Here is a 27896-nt window from a genome sequence, read left to right on the forward strand (position 1 = left end):
AAGTCGTGTAAGAACTAGTGTTCGAAACATGCTTGAGAATGTTAGGAGCAAGTCCGAGATAATGGCACTATTACGGTGCTTGGCTAAGTCACCAGGCAATCCAACAGACTTCCTTTACTAACGACCGAACGCGCCGATCATGGCCTGCCCTCACTAGCCCTGCCACTTCTGAATGACCTGTAGTCGCACAAATTTCGATGCAGACGTGCAAACTGTGGTGAGGTTGATGTCTGTCTGGGAAGCGTTCTCGATAAATGCGTCTAGCGGCTCTTCCATTGCACTCAGCTATTCCATACAGTAAGTGCATGCCTGCAGACTCACCATTCGTATACCGTCCCATGCTCCACGTGTGCTGGCTAGCGCTCGAATGAGGAAATCTTCACGCTCATTTCAAGTACTCTCTTTTAAAGCACCGCCTAGCGGCGTACGTCGTAATTTTCGGCCATGTGTTGCGACGAAATTGTCAGTCTTTATTACGGCATGTAATAAGTTTACCACAACACTTTCGCGATACCGTTATAAATGTAATGTCTATGGAGCTCTACCAGTAAAGCCGCTATTTATGTTATCTCCTTACCGTTCCTTTAAAGACCCCACAAAGCTTGTCTCACCCTGCTAAGGGTTAACGTCTCCAGAAGAAACGACGCAGCTATTTCAAGATACTAAGTTTCGTTTAGTTTCTCGTAGCGTGCGGTTGTTTTTGCTGGCAGCAACCGGTTAAAAATACGCACAGCGAGTATGATGTACTTATAAATTTGCATAGTTTCTCTTGATCTAATTCCTAGAGTGGCTTCTCTATTAAGTTTCTTAACTCGTGTTTCTAAGTGTTTGCTGTTGTCTCACTCATTCTCTTAACCCTTTCCATCCAGAAAATATTTTTCGGTTTGCAAGAACTTCAGGTAACATTATTACAGTGTCCTGATGTCCTTCATTACAGAAAAACATGTATAATTATGCAATAAATGCACCAGCATGATCGTGCAGGTCAGGTTTTAATTCAGTAGAAAGTTCATATGATCTCATGCTGTTGCTTTAGGAAAAATTTTGAACTTTGCTGTATAAATTGCATCATAGCTATGTTTTATCTTCCTATTTAATTACAAAACTCATCAAAAATATCACAATCATAGCAAAAAGGTATCACAAATTATAAAATTTATCAAAAATACTACAGTCATTGCAAAAATGTTTCAATAACTAAAAATTACATCATCAAACATTATTTTTTGTGAAATGAGTTGAAATAGTTTTTTTCCTTGGATAAACATAAGTACTGATCTCATTTGACACATTTAGTTTTTGTCTTGCTGTTGCAGTACTCAAACTGGCAAGTCCTTGGGGAATAAATGTCATCCACTGTTGGCCAATACTTCATCCACTGTTGGCCAATACTCATAGCCATCATACCTCTTGTCCAGCTCTGGTTTTGGATGGGGTTCGTAAATTTTTGCCTTTTTAGGTGGAACTACTTCACTCTCTAATTGTACTTCACATTCTTCTGCCCTTTTCCTATCTGGACATGACAATAGAGCCTCGGCCAAAGACATCCTGAATTTCAGCCAATCCATTAGATTCTTTTTTGGAAGTTGCTGTTCCCTGCAGTGCTGTCTATACGTAAAACAACTTACTACAGTGAGGTCTATAAAGTGAAGTAAGCACTTAAGGGTCCATTTTTTGTTGTTGTTGTGAACCATGTCCGATAGCATTCAATTTATTCGTCATTAATATCTTCTCCACCCATATTAATATTGTACTTCTTAATGACAGAAGGACAGTCTATTTCTAAATATTTCTTCCTTACTCCACTTTTGGACTTTGCACTTTGGCTCTATGCCAGCAGAAGTGGATGCTACAACAGCAACCCTAGACCTCGGTCGGTTTGTAAAGCAGAAAGGGAAGAAAGTAGCGAAAGAAGAGACAAATTCTACTGCAGTCTCTGTAGCATTATCGTATGGTGCTTTCTATGTGTAAAATCCTGTCTTTCAGATATCCTACATAGCATCATAAATTTTTGTCATACAAGGTTGCTGTTTGCGGATCTAATAATCACTCTGTAGGCGTCTTATTTTAGTGATAATGTTTTTATTAATCCGAGAATAGGAGTGATCAGAGATTCCCTAAAGGGAGCATGCGATAGAAGGTAGCGTGTCAAGACGTCTCATTGTTCAGAACAAGGACCACAATTACGCTATCGATTGACGACTCCATCCGTGGTAAAACGAGCTTGGCTTTTACGGATATAGCTCGTTGCTATAATTGATGAGCTGCGGCAGTAACTACTACCCCTTATGCCGCCCCCGCATCCTCTGCTTGCGTTCAGAGGTTTCACGCAAGTGCTGTTATTAGAGGGGAAACAGCTTGTCCTGTCAAGAGTTGTTAGTTCTGGATCGACATAAATGCACACCTGAACAAACTTGGTAGGTCAATAACTGTGCTGTCTCTGCCAGTGACTTGTGTTAATCAGTTTTCGTGCAGGAAGAATACGTCGTTTTTCATCTTTATCGTCCTTCGCTTTTGAAAATACTTCTCATATTTTCACAACACTTTCAACATCTCGATAAGAAGAAATCTCACCATCCATACATTTTTCTGAGCAGCCAAACGAAATTATTTTCGAAAGATGAAAGAATTGGAACTATGCACTACAGACTTACAAGCATATCCTAAAAAGTAGCCAAAGTGTCAGCCGCAGTATAACGACCATGCAGCTACGTAGTCTCTGTAGAGGAGTTTACGAAGGTGCAAATCGTGGATTCCATGGAATCGGAAGCAGAGCCCCCCTACAGCGAGTACTGCCCGGTGCGGGCTCTTCTGTGAAGGCTTTGTTTCGCTGATCCATGAGAAACCGGGTATATTCTGAAGGTCTGTTTATTCAGAAAAGCGAATGTTGTAAAGAGCTTGATAACACAAAGTTCTCTGCTTAGCTCATCGCTTTCCTCGATACGTTATTAGTAATCGTGCCGCTAATTCAAATTCCAAAATTTGAGCAGTTATAGGCGCTGCAGTCTGGAACCGCACGACCGCTACGGTCGCAGGTTCGAATCCTGCCTCGTGCATGGATGTGTGTGATGTCCTTAGTTTAGTTAGGTTTAAGTGGTTTTAAGTTCTAGGGGACTGATGACCTCAGCAGTTAAGTCCCATAGTGCTGAGAGCTATTTGAACCATTTTTGAACCAAAATTTGATTATTTACAGGTGACGTAACTGTCAGTGCGAAATGTATGTGAAGTATTAATTCAGAAAATGGGACAGCCGGTGACACAAAGGCCTGTGTTGCAGACAACAGATTGTTGCTTAACTATAACAAGATAAAAATCATGTAGTTTGACAGAGAACTCCCCTAAAAGCAACATTTAATTATTACAATTTGATCAGTTAGCGAATTAGCACATTTTAATTATGCCTGAAGATAGTTTTTCATTTATTTTCGTATGTTCCATTACACACACTTGGTGAACAAGACTGACATAAACAGTACAGCGATGACGTGACAAATATTGAAAGATGGGAAACTTTATACAGTGTATGTTAAAAAATATGTAGCTACTTCCATGTTCAGTAAGAGATCGCAGACGTTAAAGTAAATCGGGCAAGAACTTTCGGAGATTTTTAGTGACAACATTTCCCCTTTATTTGTTGCGTGCGTACATAAGTTTCGTGTCAGGTACGGAATCTTTTGTAGACGGTGATCTTTCTCTTGTCTTGACTGTAACGTGGGCATAATCTCATGACGATTGGAAAAACAGTAGATTTGCATAAATTATAGGTAGGACGAGTCACGTAAAAAGTAACATCCGTTTTATTTCGTGAAGTTACACATGTCGAAACGCGGTTTTCAGCAAATGTTAGAGCGTCGATGGCACGTATGTTTTTAGCTCTGGTATCCACTGAGATGTTGACATACGTTTTTTTAATATTTTTATAACTGTATTCGATAGGTCTTGAAGACAATTACGGTGGTATGGCTTTTCTTAATGTTGACGTCAAAACCTGTCGTAAAAAGAAAAAAAATAGAGAACTGGCCTAGAATGTGAGAGCACGGTGGCCGGAAACGGCATTAGCGGTGCAAACACGGCCAGATAGGCGTCTCGGACCATGCTGCGTAGTTGTATACAGCAAGGTAGGCCTGTCCACGAGAATAGAGCTTCATTTCCCCTTGAACCAACTTACGACCTAGATGCAGGTTCTATCGCAAAGTTCATTAGCAAACTGTTTTACATTTGTGTATCGTCCCGGATTCACATGAGCTGAAACTGAAAACTGAAAAATGAAAAATTATTCTTCGAAAATAAAGAGGTCTTACCGCTGCAGAAAGCAGCTACTGTATTACACATCTAAATGTTACAAGGAAGTACGTTGCTGTGTGCTGTTGGACAACTTTTTCTACCTACTCTGCACTAAATTGTTATATGGGATACAGTCGTTGAACTAAACATTTCACTAAAAATACTAGGATGATCACCTGTACACGGCAAAATAAAAATTGTTCTTAACAACATGTCGTTTCATGTTTAACGTAAGCGCGTAATGACAGGGTTATCAGTCACTTACAATATACATTGTCGTCTTATTTGACAGACACTGCAAATGCAAAATACTGTTTTTATCTTGTCCTCAAACATATTTTGGCACTTCTGTGCCACCAGTGGGTTTTGTTTATTGAACAACTGTAAATTGAACATATTCTAGGTTTTAACTGATCTAATAAAATGAGGCCTAAAGACAGTTTTTGTTAGTTTCTGTTCTTATCCTTATTTTACGTTACTGTTCCATAGACTCAACAGAACACCCATAAGCAAACAGAATTACACACAGGAGCTAAACAATAAAACAAGAAGCAGAGGAAAATGGTTATAAGACCCATAAGAAATTTGTAAAATTCCGCGCTAAACTCACTCGGGAACAAATGAACACCGACGGGGTTAGGACATAAAACATCGTGTAGACTGCATTTTGCGAAGTGAAAAGCCGTTTGCAAAACCGGAATTACGCGAAGTATATTTAATGTGTGTGTGCAGTGCCCTCGAACGCGAAAGAAGAAAGATCGGTCACGACAAAACGTGAGTGGTAACAAATATATACACATTCTGCCACACCAAAAGTCACGTTTTAAAAAATGAAGGAATGTGTTAACTAGCTGACAAAATTCACATTTATATCGTTTGGTTTTTGGAATCGCACGAAAATAGATATGTTGCAGCAAATGTTACTTGCTATGTGAGGGCTGTACGCAAGGCATTGGATCACCCTCATAGCCTGCCACAGGAACGAGAAGACATTCAGAGTTTGCATATATTAAAAATGGTGCTCGTCCCTTGTGAGTTTAATTGTCAAAGCTTAAGAACTCTTGCGCTCAGGATGCATGTCTGCACGTACTGTATCCTCGATAGAGCAATCATCCTCTTCTCTGTCCACTGATACGAGGGGGGAGGGGATTTTTGTTTCTGATCTGCTATGCTTAGGCGGGACAGTTAGAAGTGAGGGGAGAGTGCTGTTAGATATTTCTCGACGTTTCGTCAGTAACGCTCACGGAAGGAATTGTAGCGGCGGAAATTGCCTAAGATTGACTGCACAGTTCGGTGGTAAAACATTACGAAGGACGCGCGTGTTCGCCTGGCATAAAAAGTTCAAGGAAGGACCAGAACGTGAGGAAAATCAGCGACACGATCGCCGTCCTTGGACAAACATTACAGAAAAAAACATTCGTGCGGTTAAAGACATTATTGACCATGATCGATGGGCGAGAGGATCGGAAATTGCACAAAGAAGTCGGAATCAGTTATGAGAGCTGTCAAGCAATCATTACAAACGACCTACAGTTCCGTAAAATGTGTTCCAGATGAGTCCCTAAACTTTTGACCGACAATATGAAGTTGAGACGATTGGAAGTCTGTCAGTCTTACAGCAAGGTTTGCGGAAGAAGGTGATGCATTTCTGAGTCGGACAGCCACCTGCGACGAAAGATGGGTTCACCACACATTCCAGAATCCAAACAAGCCAGTAAGGAGTGGCGGAGGATAGGGGAGGCAGCACCAGTGAAAGCAAAGACGCGATTGTCAGCTGGCAAGGTTCTTTCAACCTTTTTTTTGTTTTTTCGATCATCGAGGCATTTTTCAGATTGTGTGTCGCTCATGCAAAAAATCAACCAATGCTGCTTACTACTGCGAACTGTTAAACAAGGCGAGAGTTGCATATCGCCGAAAAAGACGAGACCAATATATTCGACAGGTCATCCTCATCCATGATAATGTGCGACACCAAGGGCTCTGTCTCCAAGCTACAGAAAATGCACTGGACTACACTGGATCATCCTCCTTAAAGCCCGGCCATACAGCCCTGCAATTTCAATTTATTCGAACCGCTTAAAGAAGCTCTAGGAGGGCGACGATTTGAAGATAGCGAGTGTGTGGAAGACTTAGTGTGCAACTGGCTGGTGACACGACCCAATTTTTTTTATGATGAGGGCATGAAAAAGCTACCCATACCTTGGGACAAATGCCTTTCCAAAGCAGGAGACTATGTGAAAAATCGATTATAATTGCCTTGAGTTTTTCTCCACGTTTCTCAAAATTCCTATCGGAAGCCAGAATAAACCAAGCAAATCAAATGCTGTTGAAATTTTACGCCATCGCGCGCGCGCGCAGATTCCGTCACCTTGAATTTTTACACCACCATTTTAACTTGGAAAAAGTGGACTAGATCCTCCTCCTTGGAAAACATTACAGGTGGGGGATGGCGGGCGGTAGGGTTAGGGGTGACCGTGACCCTCATATGACTATTGTCTAGTGTTGAAACACCCTTTGTCCACTAATTACTTAGCCTACCAGAGGATGGTCACTAGGATATGCACTGTTACTACACGAACTATCTTCAGGTTTTTTCCCGAGTTACTCGTAATTCTGATACTGTCATTCCTGGGATTTATGGTTTATAATTCAGAATAATGGAAGAAAAAAATTGGGACTCTCGCTCAGGGATGAAAACTAAACATTAAATTAAATTGCACTTGTATAACAGTTTTTAACCACTGTACAAAAAAGTGCGTTGTCTTGTAGTAATCTGTACACTACATTTCATTAGGTTTTCAGTATAGCTGATAGCAGTGCCTCAAGATAATCAAATCACTATCTCGAGGATCCCATTTGGCATACCCCAGTGCCTAAAGCTTTCCACTCTGTTGTTACTTATATGGTTCAAATGGCTCTGAGCACTATGCGACATAACTGCTGAGATCATCAGTCGCCTAGAACTTAGAACTAATTAAACCTAACTAACCTAAGGACATCACACACGTCCATGCCCGAGGCAGGATTCGAACCTGCGACCGTAGCGGTCACGCGGTTCCAAACTGAAGCGCCTAGAACCGCACGGCCACACCGGCCGGCTGTTACTTATATGTATCGACACAAAGCACTACCCCGTGCTGTAGCGAGGCCCATTTCAATATTTATTTGGACTGCTGTACCTAGCTGCTGATTGCTGGAAATGTTAGCATCACCCAGTTTAACGCACGATATAGTGGTGTTTAAAGCTGAAAGCAGACGTCTACTTAAAACAGGTTGTGGTTAGCGAGACGGGAAGCTGTTCAGTTCCCTCTCACACGAAACTAGTTTCGGGCAGCGTGGAGCAGGCGGAGGTCAGAACATTCCATAGCAGACAAGCATTTTTAGTGTCCAGCTGGTTGTTCTTAAGAGGTTGCACTTGCTGTTTGTGTTGGTTATAAACAGAATAAATTTGATAAATTGGGGATTGTTTCAGCGTCTGCGTCAAGACCTCTATTTCTTGCGCTCCATTAGTCTTCATTGTTCAGATAAAACACACACAGGTCGCACAGAATTTGATTTGCTATAAGCGATTTCGCTCGTCTGACGCGACCGTCATAAAATCTGTGGAGATTTGAGTATTCAGCAAGAAGATCAGATAAAGATCACGAAAATTCAGCTTAGAACTTACTAAGCTATAATCATTGACCGGCTGGCGACTTGTTACTGGGTTAACCGGGTTAAAAGTGCCGTTTGCTACTAGTCATACATGTAGTGGTGTGCGTCAGATCCGTAATGTTAACTGTTATCTCATCGGTTGGGTACATGAGCAAATTACTTTCGACGTAGTTATCTTACGTGAAACGTACAAATCAGGTATTAGAATACATCAAACAAGCGGACAATTCAAATTTAACTATTTATTTATTCATTGATGGGTGTTATTTTCTTTTTCGTAAACATCTCCATTTCATGTATCACATTCAACAACCAGCCTTTAGCTGCTGTGTCGATTACGCTGACGCTGCCCTCAGTTTGTTCTGTGGTGTGCTTGTGTTTAAAGGTTTATCTGATGCCGTAGGATTAGAACTTAGGTTACAGTGTTGTTACAGCGAACTAGCGACCTACCTCGGCTTCCCAGACGACGATCAGCTTGTGATATGTAGTGATACACACAAACCTTCGTCGGGAATCACTCTATCTATTAGTGTAAACCGTATCAAAACGCGGCGAGGATTTTAATTTATAATATGTATACATGAAATTACGTTCCTGTCTGGCCCATGACTAAACAAATTTAGTTCGAAATAATACAGCAAATCGTCTCGCCATGAGGTCACGTATAGGACCTAAACGCCACGTAAAGTTAGTTTTCGTTGCGGCTGTTTGTCTGTTGTGCTCTTTAACACTTCACTTTAAAGTGCAATATAATGTAGTTGGATCACGTTTATGACAACTGGTTCATAACGAGCACCCAGAAGTAGTTTTAGAAAAGTCCAAAACGAAGCTGAATCATTGGAAGCAGCCCAAACAAATATAATTCATCCAAAAGAGGCGGCTTACAAAATACTCTTTCTATTGATTGCGCCTCGCCTTGGGGCCCTTACCGGGCACGATTAATTGAGATAATGTACATGCAAAGATGCGGCGACACATTTTGTCAGGGCTTCATTGAGTTACCGTGAAAATGTTAGGAGACATTTATCGAACGCCTGTGGCAGATGCTACAACAGCTGTTATTCATGCAGAGGTATATTAAAATTACGAGAGCGCACTTTCGTAGAAAAGGCGGGCAGCATACTGCCTTCCATATACGTCTCGCGAAATTAACACTATGGAAAAATTAGAACTCGTACTGAAGTTCAAAGATGGTTGTTTCGTCGCACGCAGTATTCGTAACTGGAACAGATAAGCTGTTAGCTGCAACTAGCCTCACACCATAAGATGGATGTAAATGTGGATGTGGGTTCTCAGGTAAAACCAATTTGAATGTATTTTACGAATTTGAACGCCAGGCGATGTTGAGATAACGAAGAACGCACATAGTACACAATAAACCTTGGCAGCAAGTTTGCGATCTTTCGACCTCTCTGTAGTGCAGTTGACATATAATTAAATTTCGTGGGCGACTCGTCCCCTTATAATTCCTTCGTAAAGATTCTGGTCGTACAAAATAGCGTTCAGTCTTCAAAGTACACCGACCAGCTCCCGGCCAGCCCATGGCTGTCACGTGCTGCTGCCCTGCTTATGGCCTGCCTTGCTGTACATGTTTCAGGTCGCGCGTCTGGAATGTGGTTCTACAGTCGGAAAATAGGCAATCGCTGCTCGTTCACAGAAGTGTGGGATGCCAAATAAACCACCAACGTCGAAGTAATCAAACGACGTTTTCAAGTGTACTCGTGTGGGCGTGTGTTCACGGAAGACTGAAAAGATTCTTCTAGCCTTTCCACTGGTGAGGTGTATGCACTAAAGTTCACGCTGCGCAAAATGGTAAGTCTGCTCTAGCGCACAAAAGCTCAACTAAATGCTATCGCAAATTGATTTCTGTGGTACCTACAGTCATTTTTCATTATAAACAGTCAGTATAATACTGTTAAATATTGCCCGAGTTCTGTTAGAAATTGTATTCTGGTATCAGCTAGCATTGCATCACTGTCGCGGTATTGTCACAAATTCTTTCTGTAATTAGAAAAAGCTTCCGACCCACGTGCAGGGTGCAAAAAGGAGATAGAACAAAATACTAATAATGTTAGAGCAAAATTTACACAATAACTATAGGTCGGACTTGCTTTACTTTGACGTGTCCGGAAACTACAATTTGTTTGCCCAGTATTGGGCAATGTCCAATGCTTCTTTTTTAGCCAGCCATAGATCGTCGAGGGTGCATCTGTGGGGGCAGGCAGGGCATTGTAGAAGATGTTCCATGTCCTGCCGAGTGCCGCAGTCGCATTTGTCGCCATTTTCGTCCAACACACCCCATTTGATCAGATTAGATTTCACAGGAGGCACCCCAGTTCTGATGCGGTTAAGCTTTCTCCAGGTTTTCCAGTCACCAGAAACGCCGCTTGGTGGGTCCTCTCTTAGTGGATAGTAGATGTGGGGCTCATCTAAGGCGCAACTTAGGAAACGGCGTCTGGATTTGAGTCTGCTGGGGCCACACTCTAGGGCAAATATTGAGTGACGGGCATCAAAGGTTTGTTTGAGCGTCTCCGTATGTTCATGGGCTTTCCTAAGTGAGGCAGGGTTTGTGAAACCTGCGGCCCTGTGAAGATTTTCTATGGGGATTTGTTTTCATGCAGCCTGTCACTGTCCTGCATGTTTCATTCAAGCTAATATCTACCTTTTTTGCGTGGCCGGATCTGCACCATACCGGGCAGGCATATTCGGCAGTTGAGAAGCACAAAGCTTGGGCTGAAGTTCTGACCACGGTAGGTTTAGCACCCCATTTGCTATTGGACAGCTTTCTTATTAGGGAATTTCGTGCTTCTACTTTTTTGCGTGTTTTTTCGCAATGATATTTGTATGTCAATGTTCTGTCCAGCACGACGCCAAAGGTAGGTGGAAGTATGTGTGTGTGTGTTCTAGTAGTGTCCTATCCCAGGTAACCTTGAGCCTGTACTCCGCCTGCCTCGAGTTCACATGGAATGCACTCACTTGAGTTTTGGAGGAATTGGGTTTTAGAGAATTCTTTTTGCCGTAGGTTGACATTGTAGAAAGGGCGGTTTCTAGTTTCTCCTCGATGGCTACAAACCTGTTGCCTTGAACTGTTCTTGCCAGGTCGTCTGCATATACAAAAGTTTTGGTTTATAGGTCGGAAAAGCACCATACTAGAGTTAAGGCCATAAAACCGAAGCTAGTCAGCGATGGGCGCGGAAAGAGTATGCATGTAACTAGACTTCCGCCAGCTAATATTTATGAGGGGCATTCACATGATAACGAGACAAATGGAAAAATGAGTAAACTGTTTACTATTTCACAAGTTTTAGGTTAGAATCAACTTTTTCCAGAAGTGAAATAATCGTTCGTTGGTGCTCACGGTTTACAAATGGTTCAAATGGCTCCAAGCACTAATAAACTTAACATCTGAGGTCATCAGTCACCTAGACTTAAAACTACTTACACCTAACTAACCTAAAGACATAACACACATCTGTGCCTGAGGCAGCACTCGAACCTGCGACCGTAGCAGCAGCGCGGTTCCGGACTAAAGTGCCTAGAACCGCTCGGCCACAGCGGCCGGCCTTAAGGTTTACAGCGTTGTTAGACCATTTCCGTGGTCCTGGAGATCTATTCATTAGTCTCCATGCTCCAGTTGGCCTGTATCCGGCGTTCATTCACCCACATCGCACACATCACTTGCAGTTCACATTTTGTGTTAAACATGTTTCTTTCGGTGTGTATTGTTGCCAAACTGTCGTGTGAGTGAGAGACCACGCGCACCTGTGAACACTGAAGATGCTTCACAAATAAAAGAAGCGAAACGCGAATGGCAATAACCTGCCTTCAATTAGTTGCGTAGACGGGACATACCTCCACGAAAGAAATTTATCCTTCATCTGAACATTACCATTCTACCAGCAGAGTTGCCAGCTGTCCTACAATGTCTCCCATCTTACTTATCAACAAATGGAAATTGACCATCATATTGTCGGACTCAAGATTCACAATTGCTCTTCTGAAGCAATTGCGCAACAGAGAAGTAATGTGAGACTGTTGTGTACGACGTTCAGAGGCTGCTGGCGTTGTTCCATAACACTCAAAAAATCATCATCTTCGTAATAAGAAAACATTACGGCCTCAAGGTAAACATCGTGGTAAATATGATTAAGGAGACAACCCATGATGGAGAAATAAGCGCTTGTGGAATACGTCACCTAATTCCTGGTCAATCGTATACTACACTGAGTGGAAATGTTAACGTATTGGTTGCATTCTGTTGTTTGTTGTCAAGACACATTACCATTTTCCAGAATAAAGAAAAATCTATCCGTGTTTTTTTCTTTTTTCGTCTGCTATAGTACAGGCCAAAATTCAAACGTGTGACATATGCTGTTCTCCTGGAAGAAATATGACTAGAGAAAAAGTTCGTCGAGGGTTGTGGGTCTGCGTCCTCAGGTTTCTCGTAGGCTGCTGAGTTTATCGTACGGTACAATTTTCATACCTTTAGAAGCTCTCGCATTGCTGGGACATAGGAGTCTGCAGTGGCTGGACCGAGCGAGATGGCGCAGTGGTTAGCGCACTGGACTCGCATTCGCGAGGAAGGCAGTTCAATCCCGCGTCCGGCCATCCTGATTTAGGTTTTCCGTGATTTCCCTAAATCGCTCCAGGCAAATGCCGCGATGGTTCCTTTGAGAGGGCACGACAGACTTCCTTCCTCGTCCTTCCCTAATCCGATGAGACCGATGACCTCGCTGTCAGGTCTCCTTCCCCAAACAAACCATCTCTGCAGTGGCTGGCATGTTGAATAATACTGGACATAGTGTGAAAATTCATCAGATGAATTCGCAATTACGAATAATTACTATCATCAGCTGTAGAATGGAATGACGTTGAAAATTTGTGCTGGACCGGTTTTCCCGCTTATCGCGAGTGGTCGCATTACTGTTTGGCTATCCGTGTACGTATCACGGCCCGGTCCGGCACAAATTTTCATTGTCATTCCATTCTACAACTGATGGTAGTCATTACTCGCAATTGCTAATTCATCTGATGTTTCGTTACAGCTGTAGTCGCCGCAGTGCATTGTCAGAAGAATAACACAGTCACTGAAATATCGTAGTGTGAAAATTAGTTCCGTATGTTCTTTGACGTTCATCTGCCTTTAGACGTCACCCAAAAAAAAAATTTGGGTGATAGCTGCTTCGCATCTGTCAGTGTAACACGTGTACTCGACGCAGCGGCTGGCATGAAGGACGTGTATAAGTTATTGTTTCATTCAATGCAGATAAAGTGAAGGACAAAGAGATATCGTGACGGTTGATAGTGGAATCTATCCCTATCAGATAATTAAAAATTTACGTGTCGAACAGTAAAAAACAACCAACAACGTTTATAGATATTCCACTCAGAAATTGTGCTGAGAAGCAAATTCTCTTATGCGATAACAAGGAACTAGCGCTGCTTCAGGGGCACGTGGTGAATGGTTTAGTCGCAGTTTAGTTTAGTTTCGTTTCTAAATTGCAAGGCGTGCAGAAGCTCCTCTGCAAATAATACTTGGTCCGTAGTGCGGATGCATCATAAATTTGTTGATGCTACAGAGTGAGGATACAAATATTCTGGTACTTAGTGTCAACTTTGATACAGGTGTGTCAGGTACTTGGGTACACATGAATCGGCCACCTGTTAGACTTAAATATCTTACGCGTGATCAAGTGGTGTTAAAGACTGAAATAAGAGAACTTTTTGCATCTCATTCTAATCCCCGAACATCAGGTCTTTTCGCAGAAACTTTAAAATATTTGACATTATTAGATAATTAATGTTAGTACTTTACGATAATGTTTCACAAGTACTGCTGTTATATTGCAATTAAATAAAATGTGTATCCTTGTTTTCTTCCTAAATCCCAGAGATTCTCTTTGTTGGGCTAATGTTGTATAAATCTTGTATGCGGTGGCAAAGAGTTTGCTTGGCGCGTGAGAGCATCCGGCAGCTCTTACGTTACTGATGTCCTACAAGTCGAGGAATTTGGGAAACAGTAGAACGGCGTTTAGACTCTAATTACGGATCACAGTTTCAGCTCTTGAGTCGGCTCCACACTTACCGCAACCACCTCTGTAGCCGATACCCCTAACGCACGACTGTACGATGGTGCTCGTCTCTGAGGTAAGGTGGTACAAATCCTGATGGTGACCAGCAGTAGGGCAGATGGATGGTGGCGTCAAGTTCCTGATCACCTAACCTCTCGGCAATGTCCTGGATTAAATACCAAATCTCTTCTCAGTGTCCTGTGAAGTGAGAACATGCGACACTATTGATAGTGATCCGTCTGTCTGTTGGGGATGTTGAGCCTGGTGGCACCCTTGCTGCACTTCCAAAGGAGTGGTCTGCGTGCTAGCACCAGGTTTCATTCTTTCCATTCTCCTATCGCACTACACAAACAAGACCCCACGTCACACACCAGTAGTCAACCGATATAGTTAGAACACAACACTTATAACAATCAAAGCAAAGGAGCAGTTGTGAACGAAGGAGAAAAGGACCTTTCCAGTGAGGTGGCTGAACCTACCCATCGGTGACTCCCAGACATTCGTGACATGAGATAATCAATCAATCCACTTTTATTACGAAGTCATAATTTAGACAAGGGAATTACTAATAGGTAGAACAGTGTTTTTCGAACACTCAGAATAACACTAAATTCATTTCTGTAGTAGTAAATTGTTGTTTAATATGTTTACGAACAGAATAATCATCCTCAGAATAACACGACCTGTTTTCCAAATGGAAAAACACTGCCTTGTTCGAAGGATGCTCATAGTTGGCAGTCGCATGGCACTCGTAAATTTTGTGGGATTTGATTATCGGAGATAAGTTCCTGATGCATATTGGGGTTAACACTGAATGCAAATAATCGGTTAGAGCTGACTGCAGACGGTTTGTTCTGGCAGAAGCTGACCGCTGAGCACGTGAGTTGAAGACAAATGATGAAATAGCTGTGTCTCGGTGTCTTCTCATCTTGTAATTCGCAGACAATTCTCTGTTCTTGAAAATATCTGACGTATTGGACACAGAGTTCTGGCTGTACAGCGAGGTTAGTGACACTGGTGGGTAAGGTAATATAACGTTTGGACGACTGCATTTTGCAGTTTAGTCTGCCGAAAGATGGGCAAGTTAGATCTGCCAGTTCTGAAGAATGATCTTCGCAATATTGATCCTCGGCCGACATCAGGCCAATGCCGTGTGGTACCGCCTCTATCCTTGGTAATGGCCTCAACTGGGCGACGAAGAGATTACTAAACTTCATTAAAGGATGCTGTATCCATTTGAAGCGACTCGTTGGTCATTAAATCCAGTAGAGCCACCAAATTGCGGGGATGATTGCTACATTTCACGTGCTGTTCCATATACTCAGACATTTTCTGTGGGATTAAATCGGGTGACTTTGGGCGCCATTCAACATGACCCAGAGTGCTGTGTTCGTCAGACCAGGCACGTATGTGAGGAGTCATAGGAACTTCTTGTTTCCATGTGGGATAGTCCGGAACAGATAAATCACGAAGATGTAAAAGAAAGCGCAACACTTGGTCGCAAAGAATGCTGAAATAAACATCCTGGTTCTAATTTGTGGTAACGTGAGTGGACCCAGTACAGTGTGAAAAACATCTGGAAAACATCAAAGAACCACCTCCAATCCGATCTGAACTGAACCGTCAACTCATTCGAGTTGGACTGTTGGTGCCATCGACACCTTCCATAACTTAGAAATAGGCAAAATCGCGACTCACCGGACCTCACTAAACGCCAACAGTTCCGTGCTGTATTGGTCGACTGCAGATGCGTGATTTTAGTGAATTTTTGGGGCGCTGGAAACAGTTAACTTTCCGAGACACCCGATTTCAAATGTCCATTGCACGCAGTTAGATTAGCCACGTCCTCTCGGGAACTGGCTGAAATTAACGTAAATTCGCTGGCAGCAGCAATTCTTGGCGGGTTTGAAATTGTCATTGACATGGCATGACAGTAGTCTGCGTTCCCTGTCTGTTAGGATACTTGTGCGACCACATGTTAGTCGGGTACTAGTGGTACACGTAGAAACGTTGGACAGTCAGAGTTGATACACCAACATATTGGCAAGTTAATTCACCATGTCGTCGTGTACACGCCCAAACACGGCAACTCCTTTCTCCAGTTTGTCACCCATCCAGCAGTCGGCACGTAATGCATAGGTATCACGGTTCATTATTAGGTAAGTCAGTATGATCTCATAGTTGTTGAGAGGTATCACACTGGAAATAAGTACAGACGATTTCATCTGTGACGTTCGAAAAAATCCATCGATAAGGAGCGTGGATTGTGAAGGCTATTCAAATAAAATGAAGAAAACTAAAGCTTAGCAGACAGTCATCCCTCAGATTTTAGTAGAGTTAGAGAAAAAAAGTGTTTCAGAGAAGACGCTAGATATTTCATAAGAACGAATAACAAACTGGACATGTACATGTTCTTTTTTAACTATTAAATATACAAAATGTTGTTTATTTAAACGAGATTTTAGTGAAGGTACCCCATTTGTTTTTTGTTTTAACTGCCGTGGTAGTTGCCAATATGTGTTCATAAGTGTCTGCAAATTTGTCACGAACATGTTCACATTTCTTCTCGTTTGTGTTGGGTCTGTTGTACATGCCCTGAAAGCCAAAGTAGTCATTGTCTTCAAATCTGTATTACTTAACTCGATCATGGGCAACATCGTGAATACACGTGTTTCTATAAAGTGTTCGGCAGTTTGTGTAGTCACAATCAAAGGCCAGTGAAAGGTTCTTTGCTCGTTAGCAAGAATACCGAAAGTACATTCGATGTATATACTAGGTGTACAGAGGCTGTAGTGGAAACACTTTCTTTTTAACTGATAAGAAATTCCTTTCGTGGGGATGCGGTAAGAACGTTCGGCACTAACGTTTACACAGCCTTCATAGAACTGCCTGAATTGAGGACATATAATAATCAGTTGTCTTAATATAAACACAGTAAGTATTTAATCTGACGTTCTTCAGTGTGGACCACCGTCAATGAATATGAATCTGTACGGGAATCGTACCTTGCTAGCAGCATACGGAGAAATTTGTTTTGTACCTGTTATAAAGCAATCCACTATAAAATGGCTTGACGACACGTATTTATCATCTATAATCGCCGTACATTTTATAGAAAACAGCTGTCCTTCCTTGCTGACATTAATTCACCGAGAATTTCCTTTTAAATTTGCCCTTTTTTCGATACAAGAAGTAGCGCTACATTCTCCTCGTTAGACTCCACGACAGATCCGAAACACGGCGGACCAGCAGTAGCATAACAGAGGCACGCGGCAGTGTGTGAAGGGTCGGGGCGCTGCAGAGAAGTGTCTTTCGGTGGCGTCTCGTGAAGCCATCCGTGTCTACGGCGGCGACTGAGCGCGGAAGAGGCCAGCAGCCACCGACAAAGCGACAATACCGCTGCTCGGCGGTTCACTTTTTAAAAAAGAAAAAAATGCCGCTGGCTATGTGACTTGGTGGAGAAATAAATTTAAACCAACCAGGCGATGATTAGCTCCCCCAACTTCACGCCAGGAAAGCAGGTCACCACCACCTCCACAACGTGCTGCTGAAACTACTGCCGCCGGTTGCTATAAGCATCCTGAAGACAATCGTAGAACAGCATCGTGTGGACCAGCCGCTGCCATCACGCGTACAATCTTTCAGAACTTGTGACAGCATTCCAGAAGCTGACCTGTCAGTGAGGCATAAACAGTCTGCCGGGAGACCACGGCCATATGGACTAGAAGCACGATACACGTTCAGTTGAACGTACGTCTGTCATCATGAACCTTCCTACCCTCATTCAGCGGTAAAGATGCGTTAGTAATTCTTGTTTCAATTATGTCAATAGAGAATAAGTGCTATAAAGAGTGATAGCTGAAGAGACAACGTATATGGTGATAAGAAATGCAGTATATCCTCATTAACGAGTAACAGCAGCACTGACTTTCCTAGCTACGACGAGGCTTTTAGATGACCTTAAGTATACTACTACTACTACTACTACTACCACCACTATTACTACACTACTGGCCATTAAAATATCTACACTAAGAAGAAATGCAGATGATAAACGGGTATTCATTGGACAAATATACTAGAACTGACATGTAATCACATTTTCACGCAATTTGGGTGCATAGATCCTGAGAAATCAGTACCCAGAACAACCACCTCTGGCCGTAATAACGGCCTTGATACACCTGGGCATTGAGTCACAGAGCCTGGATGGCGTGTACAGGTACAGCTGCTTATGCAGCTTCAACAGGATACCACAGTTCATAAAGAGTAATGACTGCCGTATTGTGACGAGCCAGTTGTAACGACCACTGTTCAAAGTGCCGTCAATGCGAACAAGAGGTGACAGACGTGTAACCATTGGCACGCCATACCATCACGCCGGGTGATACGCCAGTATGGCGATGACGAATACACGCTTCCAATGTGCGTTCACCGCGATGTCGCCAAACATGGATGCGACCATCATGATGCTGTAAACAGAACCTGGATTCATCCGAAAAAATGACGTTTTGCCATTCGTGCACCCAAGTTCGTCGTTGAGTTGACCATCGCAAGGGCTCCTGTCTGTGATGTAGCATCAAGGGTAGTCGCAGCCATGGTCTCGGAGCTGATAGTCCATGCTGCTGCAAACGTCGTCGAACTGTTCGTGCAGATGGTTGTTGTCTTGCAAACGTCCCCATCTGTTGACTCGGGGATCGAGACGTGGCTGCACGATCTGTTACAGCCATGCGGGTAAGATGCCTGTCATATCGACTGCTAGTGATAAGAGGCCGTTGAGATCCAGCACGGCGTTCCGTATTACCCTCCTGAACCCACCGATTCTATATTCTGCTAACAGTCACTGGATCTCGACCAACGCGAGCAGCAATGTCGCGATACGATAAACCGCAATCGCGATAGGCTACAATCCGACCTTTATCAAAGTCGGAAACGTGATGGCATGTATTCCTCCTCCTCACACGAGGCATCACAACAACGTTTCACCAGGCAACGCCGGTCAACTGCTGTTTGTATATGAGAAATCGGTTGGAAACCTTCATGTCAGCACGTCGTAGGTGTCGCCACCGGCCCCAACCTTGCGTGAATGCTCTGAAAAACTAATCATTTGCATTTCACAGCATCTTCTTCCTGTCGGTTAAATTTCGCGTCTGTAGCACGTCATCTTCGTGGTGTAGCAATTTTAATGGCCAGTAGTGTGTAATACTACCTCAGGCACTTGGGGAAAATTGTACCTGAAACATGTGAAAGATTGTGAAAGCAAGTGGAGTCTTCGAAGTTTTGGAATGGTTTTGGGAAAGTGCAGTGCAGTGCATCTGCAAAGGAAATACCATACATATCGATAGCTAGCGTTAACGATTAAGAGAACTCCTCTAGCGTTTGGAGTTTTTATCAATGAGGTATGACGATAAACATGGAACGAATTAAGAAACTTGCTGCCGTGACCGTAAAAGGGCGGTACAGCGCTTATGGAAATGTAACAAAATGCCTAGTGAACTTAAATGGGTACTCCATGAAAGACGATATAGTTCTTGCGAAAGCATGTTGGTTAAATTTAGGGAACCTTTATCAAAGGAACGCAGTGCGACCATTCTGCTGCGTAGGTGGTGTGGCTTTAAAATAACGGGACTATTGTTGTAAAAAAGTTTATTTCAAAACCTAAATTTGCCACCGTCGATATAATCCTCTGCTTCATCCCCCTAACGCTCTATGCGACTTTTTCATTGATTGAAGCACTTTTTGAACCCACCTTTGAGGTCCTTGATTACTAGTTCCGCCTTTTCTTTCAGTGCCTGAAGGGACTGAAATCTTGTTTCTGTTAATACAGATTCGACTTTGGGGCTGAACAGTTGAAGTTAAGATTTCAGTTATCTAGGAGATGTGATGCAAAAACTTTCAAAGCAGTTTAGGAGGAGAAACCACATGGAGAAAATGTAACTGTTGCTAAACTGAACCTCATAGGTCGTGGACAATAGTGAACAGGTAGAAGGCTAGGACGACTGCAAACTGCATACCAGGAAAGAAATTGGTTCGTGGCGGAGGATTAGATGGTAAGAATAGACTCTCAGAATGTGTCATAGATAAAATCCAAAATTATTAAGGAATGACCATCAGGCAAAATGTTAGCAGCTTAGAAGGTATGATAAAAGATGTATGGGCAATTCTATTTCACCTTTCTTCAACAGACGGTAAATCCATGCCCTCTAAGAAGTGATTCACGGTGGAAATACAATATAGAACATCAAAATGGCGAGCAATTTATTGTAAAACCAGATTTACCTTTTGCCTTAGCGGATGTCTTGAAAGAAACTTTCGAAGACTTGTTAAATTAAGGCTAGTGAAGAAATATCGTCATAGCCACGGTGACTTTCAGGAAAGGAAATGTTGCAAGGTATTAAGTCTTGAAAAGACTGCTACAAACTTATTGTCGTTTCACAGTGAAACATTTTAAATTTAGATAAAGAAAAGGTAAGGGCATCAGGGAGAGGTGTTACAGACCTTGAAACAGTCAAGAGATCGCAGACGAGCAAGAAAAAGGACGTTGCAAGATGAGATGGAAGAGGATGCAGACAACCCATCTTATGGAGCTGAAATACATTGACAACTTTAATGGCTGTTTGCCGTAAGTTGTTTTTAAGCATAAAATGTACTTTTTCTTAGCTTCTACGTGCCAGAACTTCTTGAAAATCACGGGACACATTAATCTTAGTATTGTGCATATTTTAAAACAGAGTCCTACGCGCACAGAAAAATGTAGACAGTTTCTAATTTTGGTGGCCTAGTCTCTGATAAAAGGTACCTTTCGTAAGTACAATTTTACGTTATTTAAGATGAGTAAAACCAACCTTCGCCGGACCACTTAAGACTTAAGAGGTAGGTACCCTCCACCATGCAGTGTGCAGTGTCTTACGGAGTGTGTACGTAGATAGTAGTCAAGTACCTCTCACTCAGTAACAGACTCGTGGTGAAAGTTTGGCAGGCAGCCCCCCACCCCCACCCCTCCCTGTCGCCACAGCTCACACGCGGTCCGGCGCGCCTGCACTCTCGCCAGCTCAGTCGGCTGGACGAACGAGTACGGCCGCCGGGATCCGTCGGACTATATAGACGGAGACGGGGCAGCCACACCCCGCATGCGTTCCGGTGAGACCTGACAGACAGGCCTGCTGGAGCCTGTATGGGGCCCTTCACAGTCTAAAGCAGGGGTGTCCGACATTTTATCTTACCTGAGCTACTTTATAAGACGACAAACTGTTTTTGCCGCACATAATACACTTAACAACAAGCGCCGAAAGAAAGTGATGGACCAATGAGAGAAGAGCACTGTGTGGCTGGAGTTTAATTTAAAATATACGGTTTATCATAACTTTACATAAAAGGAATTACATAGTTCGTATTTATTTTTTAGCGGTCGTGTCATGGATGGATTGCACATTTTCTCAACATCAAATCGGGCTAGTCACGTGATTTTGGGACGACACTACTTGCATACAATTTGCGGTAATAGCGAAACTGGAATATTAGACGAATTCACCTTGTTTTATGTATGTTTCTGCACGTCCGAGTTTTAATAATCTCTATGATACAGTATTGTCGCGGCTACGGATGTAAAGAGAAGTATGTGAAAGGAGGGCCAGTTGCTTTTTATACTGTACAACAAATGTATAATTATAAACCTCATACGTACATGAGGTACTTCATATGTTGAAATAATCGAGGTGCTGAGTCACAGAGGTCATTTGTTACTTTGTTTACGGTACAATTACTAGATAAATTTCCAAGTGTATTTGAATAAACAGACAGTCAGTGTCTACGTATTGGTACTGCGTTATGTGCAGATAAAATTTGTAAATATATAAATCATAGTAATATAAATTCGGAGTAGGACTTTAAACCCATGGAGAAGAAATAAAAACTTTGAGTTTCGCCGATGACATTGTAATTCTCTGAGACAGCAAAGGACCTGGAAGAGCAGTTGAACAGAATGGACAGTGTCTTGAAAGGAGGATATAAGATGAACATCAACAAAAGCAAAACGAGGATAATGGAATGTAGTCGAATTAAGTCGAGTGATGCTGAGGGAATTAGATTAGGAAATGAGACACATAAAGTAGTAAATGAGTTTTGTTATTTGGGGAGCAAAATAACTGATGGTCGAAGTAGGGAGGATATAAAATGTAGACTGGCAATGAAAGGTTTTGAAGAGAAATTTGCTAGCATCGAGTAAAGATTTAAGTTTAAGGAAGTCGTTTCTGAGAGTATTTGTATGGAGTGTAGCCATGTATGGAAGTGAAACATGAACGATTAATAGTTTGGACAAGAGGAGAATAGAAGCTTTCGAAATGTGGTGCTACAGAAGAATGCTGGGTAGGTCACGTAACTAATGAGGTATTGAATAGGATTGGGGAGAAGAGGAGTTTCTGGCACAACTTGACAAGAAGAAGGGACCGGTTGGTAGGACATGTTCTTAGGCATCAAGGGATCACCAATTTAGCATTGGAGGGCAGCGTGGAGGGTAAAAATCGTAGAGGGAGACCAAGAGATGAATACACTACGCAGATTCAGAAGGATGTAGGTTGCAGCAGGTACTGGGAGATGAAGAAACTTGCACAGGATTGAGTAGCATGGAGAGCTGCATCAAACAAGTCTCTGGACTTAAGACCACAACAACGACATGACAGTCTGATTAATTTCCTCCAATTTGTTTATTTCTGCATGAGACAGTATCCTATATACTGTCATTGTAACGTAATCAACCAGAACAGATACGACAATATGAATCAGTGCAACAGAAAACGCAAAAAAATGTTGTCGGCTGTCCCTTTTATTATTTCAAACTTCGAGCATTGATATTGCATTTTTTGTGTGTAGTGTATGATTTTACTTTTCTGATGAGACGGCGAAAAAATGTACATTTTTTACTCGTCTATAAAAAACGGAATTGTAAATACAGAAAAACAAAATAACAATGGACAAGCAATTAGTGGAAATCGCTTACAGTATTCACTGTAACAATTTCATAGTTCCAAATGCGTTGTTTTTCGCAACACTTCGGCGCCATCTACGGTGTCATTCTAAGGCAAATAAGAGAGATAAGACAATGTGAATAAGTCCCATAACAAACGTAAAAATACATTGTTGGCTTTCACTTCTTATCCTTTACCTATACATCGTAAACAGTCGAATCTCAGCTATGATACTGTAACGAAAAAGCACAATTCGATTGCTCTTCAATCTTATTGCAAACTTCGGTTCCTGATATCAAATTGTTCCGGTGTTTGTGAAACGCGTATGCAAAGTTTCACGGTACTTCTGAAGATTTGTTTCTACCAGCGAAATCATAACACTAATAATACATTAAACGCTATACCGGCTAAAATGCGCCGTCCAAACATAACGTGACTTGAGCTGCAGATGATGTTGCCGATGGAATTCTGGTTCTGCACATCCAAATGCTCAGTGCATATTTATGCTTTATGGGCCACAAGGGTACTTGTTTTGGGGCGCGGGTTTGGACGCCCTTGGTATAAAGGAGCCTCCTGACATGCAGTCTAAAAAAACAAACCTGTTCGCACAGTAAATGCCTGAAGTACTTGATGGCGGCGATCGCACAATACGTAGTGATCGGCAGTGCTAGGTGTCGCCAAAAGGAAGTGATAACGAAAAACTAGCTCATGGTCTAAGCGCCTTGTCGTAACTCATTGAATCAGAGTTCACTTCTGCCATGCCGGCCGCGGTGGCCGTGCGGGTCTAGGCGCTACAGTCCGGAACCGCGGGACTGCTACGGTCGCAGGTTCGAATCCTGCCTTGGGCATGGATGTGTGTGGTGTCCTTAGGTTAGTTAGGTTTAAGTAGTTCTAAGTTCTAGGGGACTGATGACCATAGATGTTAAGTCCCATAGTGCTCATAGCCATTTGAACCGTTTTTGAACTTCTGCCGCCGGCCGGAGTGGCCGAGCGGTTAAAGGCGCTACAGTCTGGAACCGCACGACCGCTACGGTCGCAGGTTCGAATCCTACCTCGGGCATGGATGTGTGTGATGTCCTTAGGTTAGTTAGGTTTAAGTAGTTCTAAGTTCTAGGGGACTTATGACCACAGCAGTTGAGTGCCATAGTGCTCAGAGCCATTTTTGAACTTCTGCCACCTGGCCAACATTTTTGTCTCCATCCTGGTAGCTGCCGACAGCTTTTTTTGTGAAAGCCTCTCTTGTTTCGATGGGTACAACGCTGCTGCATAGTATTTGTAATCTTTAAGAGAACAGTTGTAGTACGAGCTAACAAAAACTGTATCACAAAACTCAAATAATTCTAAACGAAATCCGTTATTTTAAGGGCAATCGTTTTATACGAATGAGAGAATATTGACGTGAAAGTTACTTTTGATAAAGGTTATTACAAAATGTCATGTTTCACGAAGCTCGCATTTCGGATGTAGGACAGAGTAACTAAGCGCATAAATATTCAGTTCTTTGGCACGAATGAAACTAGCAACGATGTACTCTCTTTGATTTATGCACTCAAATGTAAGCGCCAAGAAAAACAGTCCTTTCGTCATTTTATTTTGGTACACTAAAATTCACTATCACTCTAAATTTCGATAAGTCTGCCCCAAGTTAAGTTACCGATGAAGAGTTCCGTCTGACACATAGAAGTGCTCGCAGGAGCAGATAGAACGGAAAAGCAGAGGCAGCAGAAAAAGTCGTTGAGATAAAATTCAGTGAGAGAGAATAAATAATTAATAATGAGCTCGTAAATGTTGGTTTAGGAGTAAAATTACTGTTCGGGAAGAAAGGTTTCAGTTTCTCGGCATCTGAATTAGAAGTTTAAATTATCACACAACCTTTATTAGAATCCGATAGGACGTGTATAATCCCAAAGAGAGGATGTGGTACGAAATTGCACGACCTTCCAGTTAGTAGTAAAAGCATGCAATATTGTTTTCCAACCGAAATTACAGTTCATTTATTCCTAATGTACAAGGAACATAGAACTCAGTTTAGGAGCCTGCGGTTATGAAACTACAGACGCCAGATGACGCAATGCATTACGCTTTGCCCTGCTGCAGTTAGAATTCAGTTGAAGAACAACACTATGTTGTAATATCACATTGTTTTTAATTTACTCGAGTGATATTACTGAAAATTATTTTGAATATAGGGGAAAGGTAGCTATTACGGGAGAGTTAGCTAATGAGAGACAGCTAGATTGTGACTCAGCTCTGTTGAGAGGTATCAGAACTTAATGCTCTCCGCACCTGAGGTGTAGAGCAGTGACAATAAGACCATTTCAGTGCCGAATATTGTCGAGAATTCTTGATTTTAAAAGTGCTGGAATTAAAGTGTTTTGTTTGTACATGCTTGTAGGGATCTAATATCTCAATGCGAGTAGCTGTTGCAACAATATTCGTATGGTTAAGTTTATCACAAAGAGCTCTTTCAGTAGCTGCAATGAATTTTTCAATCCGAGCAGCGTAACTATGAGGCTAGAGATGTTGTACAAGATGGCTAATTCCTGACACGCTATCTCATATTTCAACAACTTCAGCTAGCCACCTTATAGCTGTACTCACATTTTTAATATGTCGTTTGATAATCTTGGAACTTTGTGAAGCTATCTGGTGATTGTGTTGTTGATGGGCATCATATCACATTTGTATGATAGACAAAACAAGAGAAAGTCGTGTCTAAACCATATTCATCATCGCATTCCACGCATAAAATGCAGCCCCCTGTGTGTAATTCATGGGCCCATTTAAAACACACTATTCTCGAGAAATAGAAACCTGTTGGGCAAACAATCCAGGTCAAGTAGTAACCTCATTTTTAATTACAAGGGCATTTGAACCGGCCTACTGCAGAACAGTAACAATAAAAAAGTTACAAACGGCCTCGACAAAACGGGACTCTCCCCGTGTAACAGGCGTACACCTGGACGCAATGACTTTGCAATACGCCAGGAGTTCTACATAAAAGATGCTAACAACGGAGTAAATGTAAGTGCAAATGGTATCCGGCCACATCCCGAAATCGGCAAGGCACATAAAGAGGCAACTGACCACGTAAAATTACCTCGTTCTGAATCTGTAAAGTGGCGAACATCGTCTGTGTACAGGAAACGTTTGAAACAATTCAGAGGTGAAAGCTGTAGCGGAATCAAAGGAATTAGAATGGCAAGTTTTGTTCTTGAAAAAGGAAAAGAGGAACCCAGGAAACACTCTTCCAGTTAATCGGAGTATGATTGAGGATAGCGTTTCAGATGAATAATTTGAAGACATTAGACGCATATTCTTCAGTGGTCGCTCCTCTGAAGACTAACAGAGGAATGGGCACGGTGCACAGAATGTTATCCTTGGGCTCCAAAATATGTTAACTTGAAAAAGGTTTTTTGTGTGTACTGGGTGCACTACTTCTGCACAATAAACGAAGGAAATGTTGAAACGACAGAAAGGAAGAGAATATTGTTATTTTAGGGTTTACATGTTCTTCTGTTGATCGATATGTGGTGTTTTCTCTGTGTCTCTATAGTAGGACACCATTTATATTTAGATTCAGATTGCCTTTTTGTGCTTCCTTCAAATTTCCTGTGTAAAGTGATAAGTAGCACTAATTCAATAAATACAATGTAAAGTACATAGATTTCATGTAGATTTCCAATTAACAAGCACAGTTATATCAAATGTTGTAATATGAAGTGCAGTAATGTGAGACGAGGAAAGTTCGCACCAAGAATGTGGCTGGTATGAGATTCACTGGCTGTTTCCCTCGTCCGAGGAGCCATTGAAGCGGTCAGCCTCTAGAAATGTCTGTCTCAGGGACGATCTCGTGTATCCAACACGGGTACCTGTAGTTGGGCAGGTGTGCATGGGGCTGGTGTAGGCCAGTGTAAGATGTGACGCTTCATTTTGCCCACAAATGGTCAGCGGGATTAAAGTTCGTCGCTAAAACAGGCCACTCGATTAGGTCGACGTCAGCCTGTTGTCAAAATCGTTGCTTTACTATTCGACTCGTGTGAAGCTGTGTCAACGCATCTCTATACTCTGCACCGTAGTACTTTTCATTTTGCGCACATACTGATTCGCGCTGAGACATTCGATGAAGTATCCCTGCCCCCATTTGATGATGTCCGCCCTCAGCACGAGACTGTGATGAGACCAACATGCAAATGTTGCGTCACGTACTGTAGGTGTAACGGGCACCCCGTTGGTCGTAACGGTCTCTTGTAGTCGATCACTGGACTCTCATTCACTGAGCCAAATATTAACTCCTCTGAAAAGATGATCAGTCATTGTGTACATTCAGTTCAGCGCAGGCAAGCCTATAAAGTTTGTGATCGTTAGAGAGGGCCTCGTTATCAGCAGCCCTATGGAATCTAAGGCCAGCATCCTTTGAGCGGTTGCGAACGATTTGCGAGCATCCAGGGAAACTGGTCTCTTTCATGAGTTGGACGGGCGTTCCGTACAGATGACAGTTAAGACATCGTCTTGGTGATCCGTCGACACCTTTGATTAGCCGGACCCTCGAAGCCGGCCACTTATCCCTGTCTCGCGCAACCAATTTATCCACTTCTGGACGCAGGGAGGCTGAACACCGCACGTGGCTGCCGCTTCACGCATACTGAAACCATAATACGACACGAGTTTCAGGACGGCCTCTCTCGTGGCTTACGTATGCTGAGACATAGACAGTAAATGACTGTCATGTACCAGTCTGTGATGCAGTGTATTATCATACTTACGGTATATCTCGGCTATATTCGTCCCTATTTAGCTTGCAAGACACCGACAAACAATACGGTGCAAAAAAATAAAAAATAAAAACTTAGTGTCGAGGGGGATGCTAACCCTGCGTGTTACATGTGGTGGTGCTGCCACTGACTGTGTTGCATTACCACTG

General features: G+C 42.5%; 1 protein-coding gene across 2 annotated transcripts in view; it reads left to right on the forward strand.

Annotated features, from left to right (window-relative positions):
• Positions 1–27896, forward strand: part of LOC126187590 (endoplasmic reticulum metallopeptidase 1-like) — a 303753-nt gene that overhangs the window by 55261 nt on the left and 220596 nt on the right. The window contains exon 2 of one of the 2 annotated variants that reach the window (XM_049928773.1): positions 9536–9750. The exons of the other annotated variant lie outside the window; for it this stretch is intronic. Within the exon in view, the coding sequence (XP_049784730.1) occupies positions 9748–9750 (3 nt within the window). The 5' untranslated portion in view covers positions 9536–9747. The remainder of the gene's footprint in view (positions 1–9535; positions 9751–27896) is intronic. 2 annotated transcript variants of the gene reach the window in all.

This window comes from Schistocerca cancellata, chromosome 5 (genome assembly GCF_023864275.1).
Source record: "Schistocerca cancellata isolate TAMUIC-IGC-003103 chromosome 5, iqSchCanc2.1, whole genome shotgun sequence".
Classification (NCBI taxonomy): domain Eukaryota; kingdom Metazoa; phylum Arthropoda; class Insecta; order Orthoptera; family Acrididae; genus Schistocerca; species Schistocerca cancellata.